Genomic DNA, 15,221 nt, shown 5'->3' with positions numbered 1-15,221 from the left:
AAAATAGCGATTGCTGCAATATTTAATGTTACACGGTATTTGCGCAGCAGTCTTTCAAACACATTTTTTGGGGAAAAAATATACTTTAACAAATAAAAAAATAAAAAAACTAAACAGTAAAGTTAGCCCATATTTATTTATTTTTTCGACCAAAAGTTTTCATTACCCGTTTGTGTATTACATTTTATATATATATATATATATATATATTTACACAAAAACAGGTAATGAAAACTTTTGGTTGAAAAAAAATAAATATGGGCTAACTTTACTGTTTAGCCCAAAAGCGCCTGAAAAATCGGCTTAACATATCGGCCCAAAAAAATCGGCATCATAAATCGGCTATCGGCCGCCGTGATTTCTAAATATCGTCATCGGCCAGAGAAAAACCCATATCGGTCTACCTCTAATATATTTGTATATATGTATATATATATATATATATATATATATATATATATACACATATATACATACACACACACACACACACGTCCCCTTTAATTTGCCGGCCATGTGGTGGTGCGCTCCGTGACCACGGGATCGGGTCATGAAGCTGAAGAACGGGGAGATGTTAGTGTAAACACAATATCTCCCCGTTCTACCTAGTGACATGTCACTGATCGTCTGTTCCCTCTCATCAGGAACAGCAATCAGTGATGTGTCACGGCAAGCCACGCCCCCTAACAGTTAGAAGCACTCCCTAGGTCACACTGAACCCCTCAACTGTCATTTTTACAGTAATCAGTGCATTTTTATAGCACCGATTGCTGTAAAAATGACAATGGTTCCAAAACGGTGTCAAGTGTCCGCCATAATGTCCCAGTCACGAAAAAAAAAAAAAAATTAATAACAATGCCCTAAAACTATTCCCCATTTTGTAGATGCTATAACATTTGCACAAACCAATTAATAAACGCTTATTGTGATTTTTTTTTACCAAAAATATGTAGAAGAAGAATACGTATCGGCTTGATTTTTAGGTTTTGAATTTACATTTTTTGTTACTTCTCTGGTTGGGGGGGGGGGGGGTTTAAACATACCTTGCAAGGTCTGCGTTAAAACACCAATTCAGCCAAAACATTTGAACTTTTGTATAAGTGGGAGGATCAAGTCCCTTTGTTTTTTTGAAAATGAAAATATCCCCCCCCCCCCCCAAAAAAATAAAATAAAAAAATACCCAGAAGGCTACGATTCCTCATGGGTGGAGTTTGGTACCCAACAGCAAAGATTTCATGGCAAGAAAACTAAGATGCTGATGAGCCAACAATCCCCAACAACTCAAATATTTGCATGAACAGATCCTTTAATTACAGTGGCTCTTACACAGAAAAAGTTAAATCCAATCAGCATTAATTAGTTGAGCTAACGAAAGTCATCAAGTAGTCCAGATGATCAGGAAAAGAACACGAGGAGAGCAGCAGCCAAGAAGAGGATGAGGCCGGAGGCCGGAACGCCAGTGAAGCCGTTGTTGCAGAGGTCCTTCTGGCAGCAGGCGATCTCAACACTGCTTCCCACAGGGTAATCAGCAGCCACATGGTTTACATTGCATCTAGTATAAGCGTTGCATGCATATTGATTTGAACCTACGAAAAAAGAAGAAAAGAAAAGAAGGTTATGTCTTTTCCCGGTGAGCATTTTTTACTGCAGCTACATCTGGATGGTGCGAGTTGCTGAACAGCCTTCCCCTCACCAGACGGTGGATCTACACTGGGGGTGCGTTTGCTGCTGTAACGGCAGACAGCTTTTCTGATGAGTGTCCATTTCACAGGGGTGCGGTGGATTATTGTGGAGCACTGTACTGGATCACCTCTTCAGTTTTCAAGCCCCCACCAAATTTTTGTGCACATCTTTGAGATGGATAATCTTAAAAAAAAACAAAAAACCACACATGCAAGACAAAAAAGGCATAATGAGCTAGTATGACTAGCATACTAGCTCATTATGCATTACTTACCTTAGATCGAAGCCATCCTCATCTCCCCCTCCGGCCGCAGACATTTCTCCAGAGCGCCGATGACGTCACTCAGATCCCATTGAGAAAACCGGCAATCTCAGTGCCCCTGTGCCGTAGACAACGGTGTACTCTTTTTTGCAACATCACCTAAACCTACGCGGTTTAGGAGATATTTGCCGACACCTACAGGTAAGCCTTAATCTAGGCTTACCTGTAGGTGCAACCTGGCAAAGAGGGTTTACAACCACTTTAAAAGCGGACGTCCACACAAAAATGGAACCTCTGCTTTTTGGAACCCCCCTCTGGTGTCACATTTGCCACCTTTCGGGGGGGGGGGGGTGCAGATACCTGTCTAAGAGGTATTTTCACCCACTTCCGGGCATATACTCCCGTAGGGATCATGCCCCTTCCCGTCCCCCCGCAATCTTCTGGGAAACACAGGTCCCAGAAGACAGCAGGGACCAGTTAGGACGGGTAGCACGACTCGCACATGCGCAGTAGGGAACCAGGAAGTGAAGTCGCAACGCTTCACTACTGGACTCCCTCAGAGAGGATGGCGGTGGCAGCATCCGAAAACAAGGGCAGCCTCGGCTGCCGACATCGCGGGCACCCTGGACAGGTAAGTGTCCACTTATTAAAAGTCAGCAGCTGCAGTATTTGTAGCTGCTGGCTTTTAATAAATTATATATATATATATATATATATATATATATATATATATATATATATATATATATATATATATATATATATATATATATATATATATATATATATATATATATATATATATATATATATATATATATATATATATATATATTTTTTTTGTTGCTGGACCTCCGCTTTAAATACTATGGGCTCTTTTTTGTCCCTTCATTACTGCAATATCTGCTGGTGAAAAGCTTGCCCAAGTCAAAAAGTGGTTTTGCAGAAAAGTGTCCAAGAAAGTGCAATTTCTCTACTCTTTACCGCCACCCTTTGGACAACTTCTGCCATTGTTGTCTGATCTTTAGCATTGGTTCGGAGCATGCGTGTTTGTACTTTGGACTTTAGTACACACGATCGGATTAGCCGACTTAGGACATTTGTTGCCGGAAAGTTTGTCTGTTCTCACAGCGAACATTTGTCCGATGGAGCGTGCACACGGTCAGATTGTCCGATCAAACCGGTCCGAAGGAGGTTTGTTGTCAAAAAGTCCGATCGTGTGTACGGGCCTTAAAGTGGATGTGCGCTGAAAAAAAAAAAAAAAAAAATTATTAAAAGCCAGCATCTACAAATGCTGCAGCTGCTGACTTTTAATATTAGGACACTTATCTGTCCTGGAGTCCAGCGCTGATCGCAGCAGAGGACGAGCGATCGCTCGTCACTCTGCTGTTCCCCCCTCCATCCACGGTGAGGGAACCAGGAAGTGAAGCACTCCGGCTTCACTGCCCGGTTCCCTACGGCGCGAGTTGCGCTGCGCCTGCCGATTGGCTCCCGCTGTGTACTGGGAGCCGAGTGTTCCCAGCACACAACGGGGGAGGAGAGGGGCGGGAGGTGACGTCATGCCTGCAGTCTGCCCTGAGATCTTTAGACAGGTATCTGCACCCCCCTCCCCCCTGAAAGGTGTCAAATGTGACACCGGAGGGGGGGAGGGTTCCGATCAGCGTGAAGCTCCGCTTTTAAGACTGGGACGCCATTAAAGTTCATGTGCGCGTAAAGGCAGGCGTCCCAATACTTTTGGTAATATAGTACATCTCGCATTGCGTTCTGGGGTAAGTTCAGTGGCTTCAACTGTGTTAATTTGTAAGGACAGAGACATCTTCATGCTGAAAACTTCTAGGCATTAACTTCCTCAATAGAGATGCAAAGCCAATGGACTAGAGCTCAAAAGCTGCCATCTTATGATAAAAAAGTACAACTTTTTGTAAAAAATATGGTTTCTCTATATTGTGACACATCGGGGCTTTGCATGCAAAACATGTTGGAACTTAAAAGGGGTTGTAAATGTTTGTTTTTTATTTTCTAAAATTGTTTCCTTTAAGCTAGTGCATTGTTGGTTCACTTACCTTTTCCTTCAATTTCCCTTCTAAATTGTTTTTCTCTTTGTTTTCTGTGTCTGAATTTCTCACTTCCTGTTCCTCCTCAGTAAGCTGTTCTGGCTGACTAACCCCCAGGGGGTGATGGGGGCAAGCTTACAGGAAGTGAGAAATTCAGACAGAGGAAAAAAAAACAACATTTAGAAGGAAAAGCGAAGGAAAAAAGTGAACCAACAATGCACTAGCTTAAAAGGAACCCAAGGAAAAAAAAAAAAAAAAAGGGGGGAACATTTACAAACCCTTTAAAGCACAAGTAAACCCATTGATTTTACCGATTTATCAAAACGGTTACATTCAAGGCATGCCACAAATGAGAACTATCGTGGTCGCTTGTGTTCTCAAGGAACTGTCAAGCCACTGAAAGGCTGGTGTCAAATGATCACATGTGCGGCACCATGGCAACTGCAGATGAAACAGAGGCCAAGATGGCAGCTTCCTTGATTGTAAAGCGTAGGAGGGTTTAGTGTCGCTTTAACCACTTCAGCCCCGGACCATATTGCTGGTCAATGACCGGGACACTTTTTTGCGATTTGGCACTGCGTCGTTTTAACTGACAATTGCGCGGTCGTGCGACATGGCTCCCAAACAAAAATTAGGTCCTTTTTTTCCCCACAAATAGAGATTTCTTTTGGTGGTATTTGATCACCTCTGCGGTTTTTAGTTTTTGCGCTTTAAACAAAAATAGAGCGACAATTAAAAAAAAAAAAAAAAGAAAAAAAAAAAAGAATATTTTTTACTATAATAAATATCCCCCAAAACTATATAAAAAAACAATTGTTTCCTCAGTTTAGGCCAATACGTATTCTTCTACATATTTTTTGCAAAAAATATATATTATATATTCACAATAAGCGTTTATTGATTGGTTATAGCGTTTACAAACTAGGGGGATAGTTTTATGGCATTTTTATTAATATTTTAGTAATGGCGGCGATCAGCGTTTTTTTTTTCCGGTACTGCGACATTATGGCGGACACTTTTGACAAATTTTTGGGACCATTGGCATTTTTATAGAGATCAGTGCTATAAAAATGCATTGATTACTATAAAAATGCCACTGGCATTGAAGGGGTTAACACTAGGGGGCGAGGAAGGGGTTAATCATGTTCCCTGGGTGTGTTCTAACTGAAGGGGGGGGGTGTGGACTGACATGGGGAAATGACAAATCGCTGTTCATACATTGAATGAACAGACGATAGGCCATTTCCCCCCCCCCACCCCGACAGGACCTGGAGCTGTGCGTTTACACACACACAGCCCCCGGTTCTCGCTCTGTAATGAGCAATCACGGGTGCCCGGCAGTGATCGCACCTGCTGGGCACGTGCGTCGGGATCAGGGACGAGCGGGCAGCTCGTGCGCGCCCCTATTGGCTGAACGGCGAGTTGACGTATAGCTACATGATCTCACCCAGCCGAGCCGACCTGCCGCCGTATAACTGCGGCGGCCGGTGGTTAATAGCCATGGTACAAATTTGTTGAGGTTGTGCAAGTCAAAAAAATAAATGGTACCTACCTTGTGAGGTAATCCTTATACAAGCGTCCTGGTTACCAGAACATGTTCCTGTGGTTGTACACGGTCCGGGGGACATGCCGCACTTGTAACACTGGAGAGCAAGTCCTGTACAAAAGCAAAGAGTTAGATAGGAGAGCGTATACATGTCATTTCATGGCCTATGGGCAACAAACTTAAAGAGGAGTTCCACCCAAATTTGGAACTTCCTCTTAACCCACTCCTCTCCCCCTTACATGCCACATTTGGCATGTAATTTTTTTTGGGGGGGAGTAGGGGCTTCAGCACGAGTGGGACTTCCTGTCCCACTTCCTCCTTCCTGTAGGCGACTAAGCTTAATCGCCTTCAGGAAGTGGCTGCTGTAGGCGATCGCCTAGGACACGTCACAGGTCCTAGGCGATCTCCTGGCCAATTACACGGCGCCGCGCCGCTCGCGCATGCGCAGTGCCGCGCCGCTCGCGCAGTGGGTGCCCGGCCGTGAAGCCGAAAGCTGTCACGGCCGGGTGCCCACACTGAAAATGAAGACGCCGGCCGGGGAGGGGGGGAGAGGAGCGGAGCAGGCAAGTGCCTGTTTATTAAAAGCCAGCAGCTACACTTTTTGTTGCTGCTGACTTTTAATAAACATACAAATGGCTGGAACTCCCCTTTAACATCTTTCACAGTTACTGAAAAACACCACATTAACCACTTCATCCCTGGATCATTTGGCTCGCTAAAGACCAGGACATTGTTTGCGATTCGGCACTGCGTCGCTTTAACTGACAATTATGCAACGGTACTCCTAAACAAAATTGATGTCCCCCCCCCCACAAATACAGATTTCTTTTGGTGGTATTTGATCACCTCTGAGGTTTTTATTTTTTGCGCTATAAACAAAAGAAGAGCGACAATTTTGAAAAAAAAACAAACACAATATCTTTTACTTTTTGATTTAATAAATATAATTTAAAAAAAACTATTTTTTTCCCTCAGGTTTAGACCGATACGTATTCTTCTACATATTTTTGGTAAAAAAAAAAAAAAACACGCAATAAGCGTATTTGATCGGTTTGCACAAAAATTCTAGCATCTACAAAATAGGGAATAGAATTGTGGCTCCCCCCCCCCCCCCACTAGTAATGGCGGCGATCTGCGATTTTTATTGTGACCGTGACATTGCGGCGGACATATCGGACACTTGACACATTTTTGGGACCACATTTATACAGCGATTAGTGCTATAAAATTGCACCGATTACTGTGTAAATGTGACTGGCAGGGAAGAGGTTAACACTAGGGGGCGAGGAAGGGGTCAATATGTTCCCTAAAGTGTGTTCTAACTGTAGGGGACTCACAAGGGGAGGAGACCGATGTGTGTCCCTCTGTACTGAACACACATCGGTCTCCTCACCGCTGACAGGACATGGATCTGTGTGTTTACATGAGTGGGTTGGGACGGGCGGCGCTTTCCCATTTGTCTATAGAGAAATCCAGGAAGTAATTGCTTGTGGGCTTCACAATGCCCACAAGCAAAAATGACATCCATCAGAACAACGGAATATAAAGTGTTCTTTGCTAAGAAGTCTGCGGAACGGCGGCGCATTTAGACATAGTAAGTGACACTATGTATACAGCTAAAACGATTAACGAACGGACATACTTTAACCACTTCTCTACTTTGGGTGTTTTTCAGATTTGGTGTTTACAAGACTAAAACAGTTTTTTTTGCTAGAACATTACTTAAAACCCACAAACATTATATATTTATTTTTTTCCCAACACCCTAGAGAATAAAATGGCGATCATTTCAATACTTTTTGTCACACCATATTTGCGCAGCGGTCCTACAAGCGCACTTTTTTTGGAAAAAAATCACTTTTTTTAATAAAAAAATAAGACAGCAATAAATTTGGCCCAATTTTTTTATATATTGTGAAAGATAATGTTACGCCGAGTAAAATTGTACCCAACATGTCACGCTTACAAATTGCGCCCGCTCGTGGCATGGCGTCAAACTTTTACCCTTAAAAATCTCGATAGGCGACGTTTAAAAAATTCTATAGGTTGCATTTTGCCATAACGATCGCGGCGATACCTCACTTGTGTCGTTTGAACACCGTTTTCATATGCTGGCGCTACTCGCGTATGCGTTCGCTTCTGCGCATGGGCTCGTCGGGACGGGGCGCTTGAAAAAAAAAAAAAAAAAATTTTCTTATTTATTTTATTATTTTTTACACTGGAAAAAAAAAAAAAATGATCACTTTTATTCCTATTACAAGGAATGTAAACATCCCTTGTAATAGAAAAAAGCATGACAGGTCCTCTTAAATATTAGATCTGGGGTCAAAAAGACCTCAGATCTCATATATAGACTAAAATGCAAAAAAAAAGAAACTGTCATTTTTTCAAATGACAAAAAAAAAAAAAAAAATGTTTCTTTAAGAGGCTGGGCGGGACTGACGTTTTGACGTCACTTCCGCCCAGCAGCGCTATGGGGACGGGCGAAGGAGATTTTTCCTTCAGTCTCGTCCCCAGTCACCAGCCGAACGGTCCCGATCGCCAACGGCTACGGTAAGCGGCGGAAGGCGCGGGAGAGCGGCGGGGGCCCCTCTCCCACCGCCGATAACGGCGATCTCGCGGCGAATCCGCCGCGGAGACCGCCGTTATCGTTAACAGAACCGCTGACACTAAAGATTGATACCTCGGTTGTGGCAGCAGCTGCTGCCGTTTCCGAGATATCAATCTTTAAAGTTAGGCCGTATAAAGACGTACGGCGGTTTAGAAGTGGTTAAAAAATAAAAAAAATAAAAAAAATAATGCAAAATGTAGTGGAAACCCCGCTTTAACTTTGAATGAAAAAATAAAACGAGATGCCCAATATCCTGGATTTACCTTCAGTGCCCACATACCCCATGAAGGAGAAACGTTCTCCTTCACCTCCCCAGGTGCACACTTGGGTCTCGCATTACGGCATAAATGTGAAGATTGTACTGAATGTCAACGAACACTTACCTGAGGAACAGAGTACCAACAAGAGCAGGCCAAGAGGAAGAGCAAGACGAAATGCTGAAGTGCTATTCATGGCTCCTAGAACAAAGAAAGACCCAGAATATGTTATAAATGTAACGTACCAAGAGATGCTAGATCATGCAAAGCTGGTGTGGGAATACCCAGAAGTGCCAGGTCTGGGTTTGCACCACAACACACCCGTTGTACAGCTTTGAATAACATACACTTAGGCCAGGATTATGCAACCTAATTTATCACTATAGCTTTGCATTGTATATCTTATCAATTATAATAAGCTGAAAGAGCAACTGTACCCTTGCCCTTGGTACAATGTACCCATTCCCCTGAGTGCTGCTGACCCACCTACCTTACCACCACCAGCCACTCTGACAGATCAGCTTTGCATCTGGTACTTGTGGTTTCACAGATCAGCAGCAATGCTATTCTGTTTCTTAAACATGAAAGGCTGCTCTGTCACTTGCAGCTCTATAAACTGATGATTTGGTCTTTCCTCTTTGCTGCACAGCAGTGGCATCACTAGGGTATGTGTCACCCGATGCGGTAAAACATGGTGTCACCCCCCCCTCTGTCTAGGCTGCCCAGCACCAAGCAGGCAGTGCACGGGGCGCACCCGAAATCAGCCCCTGTAAAATGATAGTATAGGGCAGTATAGTGGAAGGTTAGGGTAGTATAGAGTGGTATAGTGGCAGGTTGGTGTAGTGGGGTGGTATAGGACATGCTAGGTGGTATAGGGCATGTTGGGTTGCATAGGGCATGTTGGGGTTGTATATGGCAAGTTAGGGTGGTACAGGGCAGGTTGGGGTGGTATAGTGCAAGTTAGGGATGGCATGGGAAAGGCTGGGGTGGTATAGGGCAAGTTATGGTGGCATAGGGCAGATTGGGGTGGTACAGGGCAAGTTAGGGTGGCATGGGAAAGTTTGGGGTGGTACAGGGCAGGCTGGGGTGGCACAGGGCAGGCTGGGCATGTCAGCAAAAAAAAAAAAAAAAAAGAGAAGGATGGTGTCACCCCTCTAGCGGGTGTCACCCGGTGCGGACCGCACCCCCTAGCAACGCCTCTGCTGCACAGTACTGGAAGCGATAGCCAATAGACACTCACCTGACAGTTTATTAGGTACACCTTGCTAGTACCCGGTTGGACCCCATTGTTGCCTCCAGAACTGACTTAATTCCTCCTTCTTCCAGGTCTGGGGTGTTTGGCTGGAAGCATCGGCACATTCCCAGCGGCCGCAGCCTAAGGTCTCTTTTCGCACGGGCGGACCGTTCAGATCCGCCTGCCAGTTTTTTAGGCGGACCTGAACGGGCGCTCCGTGCTCCTCTATGGAGCCGCGGATGTCAGCGGTGACATGCCCGCTGAAATCCGACCCGCCTAAGTGTGACGGAGGAAAAACCTACTTTTCCATCCGTCTGGCGGATCAGGTGAACGCGGACAGACGGTCCGTCGTCATCCGATCCCCCCATAGGGGAGAGCGGAGAAAAGACAGGGCGGTCACTGCACAGTGTGCGGGGACCGCCCTGTCATCCGCCGGCTCAGCGGGGATCAACGGAGCGATCCTCGCTGAGCAAGCGGAGGTTCACGGGACGGATCATTACTGATCCGCCCTGTGTGAAAAGGGCCTAATCCTATTCGCGATCTGCGGTGAACATCAACCATTCCTGGTCGTGCTCATTCACAGGTGACTTGAGGCCCGGCCCGCACACAGTGACAGCACTCAGAGACTTGCGGTGCTTGCTGCGGCCAGTGCGAACATGAATGAGCCACTGTATTTATTTATATATATATATATATATATATATATATATATATATATATATATATATATATATATATATATATATATATATATATATATATATATATATATATATATATATATATATATATATATATATATATATATATATATATATATATATACACACATATACACACATATACACATACACATACATACACATACACACCAGTGATATCGCGCAGCACTTGTGGGCGTCAGGGAGCTGCTCCCAAAACGCAGGAGACACCCGCACCTCGCGGGAGACTTGGGATGTATAAGTCACAGAGCTCTGACTGGCCGGTGCCACGAACCCAGAATGAAGGACGGGTGGAGATGGAAGCCACCTCCAGCGATGATATGGCATTGCTGGAATGCTTCATTTTCAGGAAAGTTTCACATAATGTGCTAGTATGCGATGCAAGAATTTACCTTACAGGTAAAAAAAAAAAAAAAAAAAAAAAAAAAAAAAAAGAAGGAGCACAGCAGAAAAATAAAAAATGTCAAACGCACGTGTTACCATTTTTTTTTTTTATATTCTGAAAGATGATGTTCTGCCGAGTAATTGATACCCAACATGTCACGCTTCAAAGTTTCACCCGCTCGTGGAATGACATTTTACCCTTAAAAATCGCCATATGCGGCGTTCAAAAAAAAAAAAGTAAGAAGAGGAGAAGGTTACATGTTTTGAGTTACTGATGGAGGTATGGGGCTAGAATTATTGCTCTCGCTCTACCGATCGCTGCGATACCTCACATGTGTGGTTTGAACACAGTATACACCGCTACTCACGTTTGCTTTTGCTTCTGCACGCAAACGCAATTTTCTTATTTATTTTACCTTTTATTTTAACACAGTTCTTTTAAAAAAAAAAAAAAAAAAAAAAAAAAAAAGTCACTTTTATTCCTTGTAATAGAAAAAAAAAAAAAATTAAGCATGATCGGTGCTCTTAAATGTGAGATCGGGGGTCAAAAAGACCATTACCGGCGGCTCCGCGATACCCGGAAGTAACTCCGGGAGCGATGCCGTTGGGCAGAGCGATTTACGGGGACTTTGATCTAAGGTGAGTATTTGATAATGAGCTAGTATGCTACGCAATGGACAAGTCTGATCATTGGAGGCAAGCAGGCTGAGCTCCCAGCATAGCTAGAGAACTGACAACGCTGTGCTCTCCTGCTTAGTGAGGTCAGTTTGTAATAGGAAAGCAATACATGGTACAGCAGGCACATATCAGGAATATGAAGTGTTTTAACAAACACTTTAACCACTTCCCGACCGAATGGCACGGCAGGCAAATGGGCATACCTTGCATCCTTTGAATTTACGGCCCACGCGCCTCAGGAGTGCGCCCCCGCAAACTATGTTTGCCGGCGGCCTGCGATTGCAGTGAGAGGCAGAACAGATGTCTATGTAAACAAGGCATTTCCCTGTTCTGCCTTGTGACAAGACAGTTAATCTACTGTGGATCTCTGTCATCAGGAGCAGTGATCACTGTCGTGTCACTGGTAGCCCATCCCCCCCACACAGTTAGAATCACTCCCTAGGACACACTTAACCCCTTGATCGCCCCATAGTGTTTAACCCCCTTCCCTGCCAGTGTCATTTATACAGTAATCCAGTGTTTCTCAATTCCAGTCCTCAGGCCCCCCCCCCCCCCCAACAGGTCAGGTTTTCAGGATTTCCATTATTTTGCACAGGTGATTTGATCAGTTTCACTGCCTTAGTAATCACCACAGCCTTTTTATCTGAGGGAAATCCTGACCTGTTGGGGGGGGCCTGAGGACTGGAATTGAGAAACACTGCAGTAAGCAGTGGCTATTTATAGCACTGATCACTGTATAAATGACAATGGTCCCAAAATAGCGTCAAAAGGTGTCCGCCATAATGTCGCAGTCCCGAGAAAATTATTATTATTATTATTAGATCGCTGCCATTACTAGTAAAAAAAAAAAATGCCATAAATCTATCCCCTATTTTGTAGACGCTATAACTTTTGTGCAAATCAATAAACACTTATTTTTTTTTTACCAAAAATATGTAAAAGAATAAATGACAATGGTCCCAAAATAGCGTCAAAAGGTGTCCGCCATAATGTCGCAGTCCCGAGAAAATTATTATTATTATTATTAGATCGCTGCCATTACTAGTAAAAAAAAAAATGCCATAAATCTATCCCCTATTTTGTAGACGCTATAACTTTTGTGCAAATCAATAAACACTTATTTTTTTTTTACCAAAAATATGTAAAAGAATAAATGACAATGGTCCCAAAATAGCGTCAAAAGGTGTCCGCCATAATGTCGCAGTCCCGAGAAAATTATTATTATTATTATTATTATTATTATTATTATTAGATCGCTGCCATTACTAGTAAAAAAAAAAATGCCATAAATCTATCCCCCATTTTGTAGACGCTATAACTTTTGCGCAAATCAATAAACACTTATTTTTTTTACCAAAAATATGTAAAAGAATATGTATCGGGCTAAACTGAGGGAAAAAAATAGTTTTTTTTTCTATATTTTTGGGGGATATTTATCACAGCAAACAGTAAATAAATATTGCTTTTTTTTTTTTCAAAATTGTCGCTCCTTTTTTGTTTATAGCGCAAAAAAAAAAAAAAAAAAAAAAAACACCATACGCAGAGGTGATCAAATACCACCAAAAGAAAGCTCTATTTGTGAGAGAGAAAAAAAAAAAAAAAAAAAAGGGACGTAAATTTTGTTTCGGTACAATGTCGCACGACTGCGTAATTGTCAGCTAAAGCGACGCAGTGCCGTATCGAAAAAAATGCACTGGTCAGGAAGGGGCTAAATTCTTCCAGGGCTGAAGTGGTTAAGCGAAAAAAAAAAAAGGGGGGGGGGGGGGGGGGAGGGTACATATTGTATATTATCAATTCTCCAAGGGGATGCAAACTCTTGCGCACAACTGAAATATTATTATTAACAACAATAATATTCTATTATGGACACACATTAACCCATTATCGATGTACACGACACGTTTGCGTTGCATTAAAAAACATTTTCTAGATGCCCTCTGTGTTGGTCATAGGGCGTTTATGGCACGCTGACATTGGCATGAATAGGACGTGTTTGAGGAGCGGTAAAGTCAGCTGAACACATCAAATAAAACGTTGGCCCCTTAGGCGACACAAACATGACTACGTTAACATAACGCTGGCCGCTTCGATGCACACAACTGAGTGTTGACAGACGTTCGTTAGGCTGCATTCACAATTTCCTGTGTTGTTGTGCAATTTTGTGAGTTGCACTTAGGGCAGCTCATCCCCTTTTACGGGTTGCCCTATGCGTGATTGACGCTAAAAATAAATAAAAAGAGGGGGGGGGTACGGTTGTTGGGAATCACGCTTCTTTTTGGGCAAGCAGTGTGGCACATTTTGCCGAGATCCTGCCGTGCGACAGAATGGCATTGCGTTTGGGGTGCCGATAGGAATGACGGCACCCAAACTGCTGCGATTTGGGATCGTGGGCAGAATTGTGGCGATGTTGTCCGCGATCCCAAATTGTGAGAGGCGAACGGAGCCTGAGGCTTCCAAGGCTGGGTTCAGACTTGTGCGATGTGGAAACCAGCGGGGATTCCTGAGGTGCACCAGAATCGCCGGCGGTTCACACCGATCTCTGCGAACCTGCTGCAGAGGGGGGGTCAATGTAAAAAGTCAATGACACCCCCAGAGGGATTCGGAGATCGCAGTGCGAACTGTGAAATGGTGCGGGAATCGGATCGCATGGGTGTTCACTAGGGATGAGCTCCGGCGTGTTCGCACACTCCACGTGCAGAGCCCGCCAGGAAGTCTGCACGGCGCTGCGCTAATCACAGGCAGGGAGACTTAGTCCCGATGCTCGGCTGCAGAGATCGGGAAATGTCTCCCTGCCTGTGATTAGCGCAGCGCCGTGCAGACTTCGTGGTGGGCTCTGCACGTGGAGTGTGCAAACACCGGAACTCATCCCTAGTGTTCACGTGATTCCATTGCGGACCAAAAAATAAATAAAGAATCCTGCGATATTTTGGTGCGAATGTTTGTATGGCTGAATTCGCAACACACAGACAACGCAAGCAATCTGCGGTGTGAATCACATGCGATGTCTGTGATCGCTCAAGTGTGAACCCAAACACAGATGAAACGCCTGCTTTTGGTGCATAGAACCACAAGTCCCAGCATGCCTTATTAATACCAGGATAGCCTGCGCAACTACATGTAATCTGCAATCTGGCCAATGTTTTACTGCCCTTGAAATAACACAGCACAGGGATCCTGGATATAAAAATTACACGCCCAGAAAACCGCGCAGACACTGAATAATAGGCAAACCTCAGGCTATACCACCCAGATGTAAATGAAGCGTAAATAATACACCCCCCCTATGTGTCAGTTCTATAAGAAGACAGGAGAAGCGCCCACCCAAACATGGAGGATCTCTCCTTGTCTACAGAGGACAATCATACAATACAATGCCCCCTGCCCAGGATCTGCCAATATGAAGGAAGGTGGGCACCATCCAGCAGATTCCCCCACAGCTCACCCATCATAACAAACTGATATAATACAGGAGAGGAGGACTCACCACTGTGCTGTCAGATGACTGTATGGAGAGCAGACTGCAAACACAAGACCTAATCTGGAGTCCAGGCTCCACCCAGCTGTCAGAGGAGGGGCTTAAGATTGACCCCTTATGTGCCAAACTGCAAGCTTCAAATGAGTGTTCCTACCAAGCAACCTATAAGCAAGCAGCATGTCTTGTTTGTCTTTTATTTATTTTTTTGTCTGTTTTTTGTTGTTTTCTGTTTGTTTATGCTTTATTAATGCTATATTTTTGTTTATTAAGATATTTTGTTATGTTGTCTTTTAAGAAGACTTTATTAAACGGTCC

The 15,221-nt window shown here is 43.8% G+C and overlaps 1 protein-coding gene across 1 annotated transcript; it reads right to left on the bottom strand.

The window, feature by feature from the left end:
- Positions 1–1,118: 1,118 nt before the first annotated feature.
- On the bottom strand, positions 1,119–15,018 carry CD59 (CD59 molecule (CD59 blood group)). The gene is made up of 4 exons (XM_040328108.1): positions 14,916–15,018; positions 8,540–8,614; positions 5,552–5,656; positions 1,119–1,586 (listed from the first exon to the last, which is right to left on the bottom strand). The coding sequence occupies exons 2-4, from the start codon at positions 8,607–8,609 to the stop codon at positions 1,396–1,398; spliced, it is 366 nt and encodes a 121-aa protein (XP_040184042.1). The 5' UTR covers positions 8,610–8,614; positions 14,916–15,018; the 3' UTR covers positions 1,119–1,395.
- Positions 15,019–15,221: the final 203 nt, after the last annotated feature.

Source organism: Rana temporaria, chromosome 11, assembly GCF_905171775.1.
Source record: "Rana temporaria chromosome 11, aRanTem1.1, whole genome shotgun sequence".
Taxonomy (NCBI): Eukaryota; Metazoa; Chordata; class Amphibia; order Anura; family Ranidae; genus Rana; species Rana temporaria.
The sequence above is the reverse complement of the archived record's forward strand: the minus strand, read 5'-3'. Positions and strand labels throughout refer to the sequence as shown.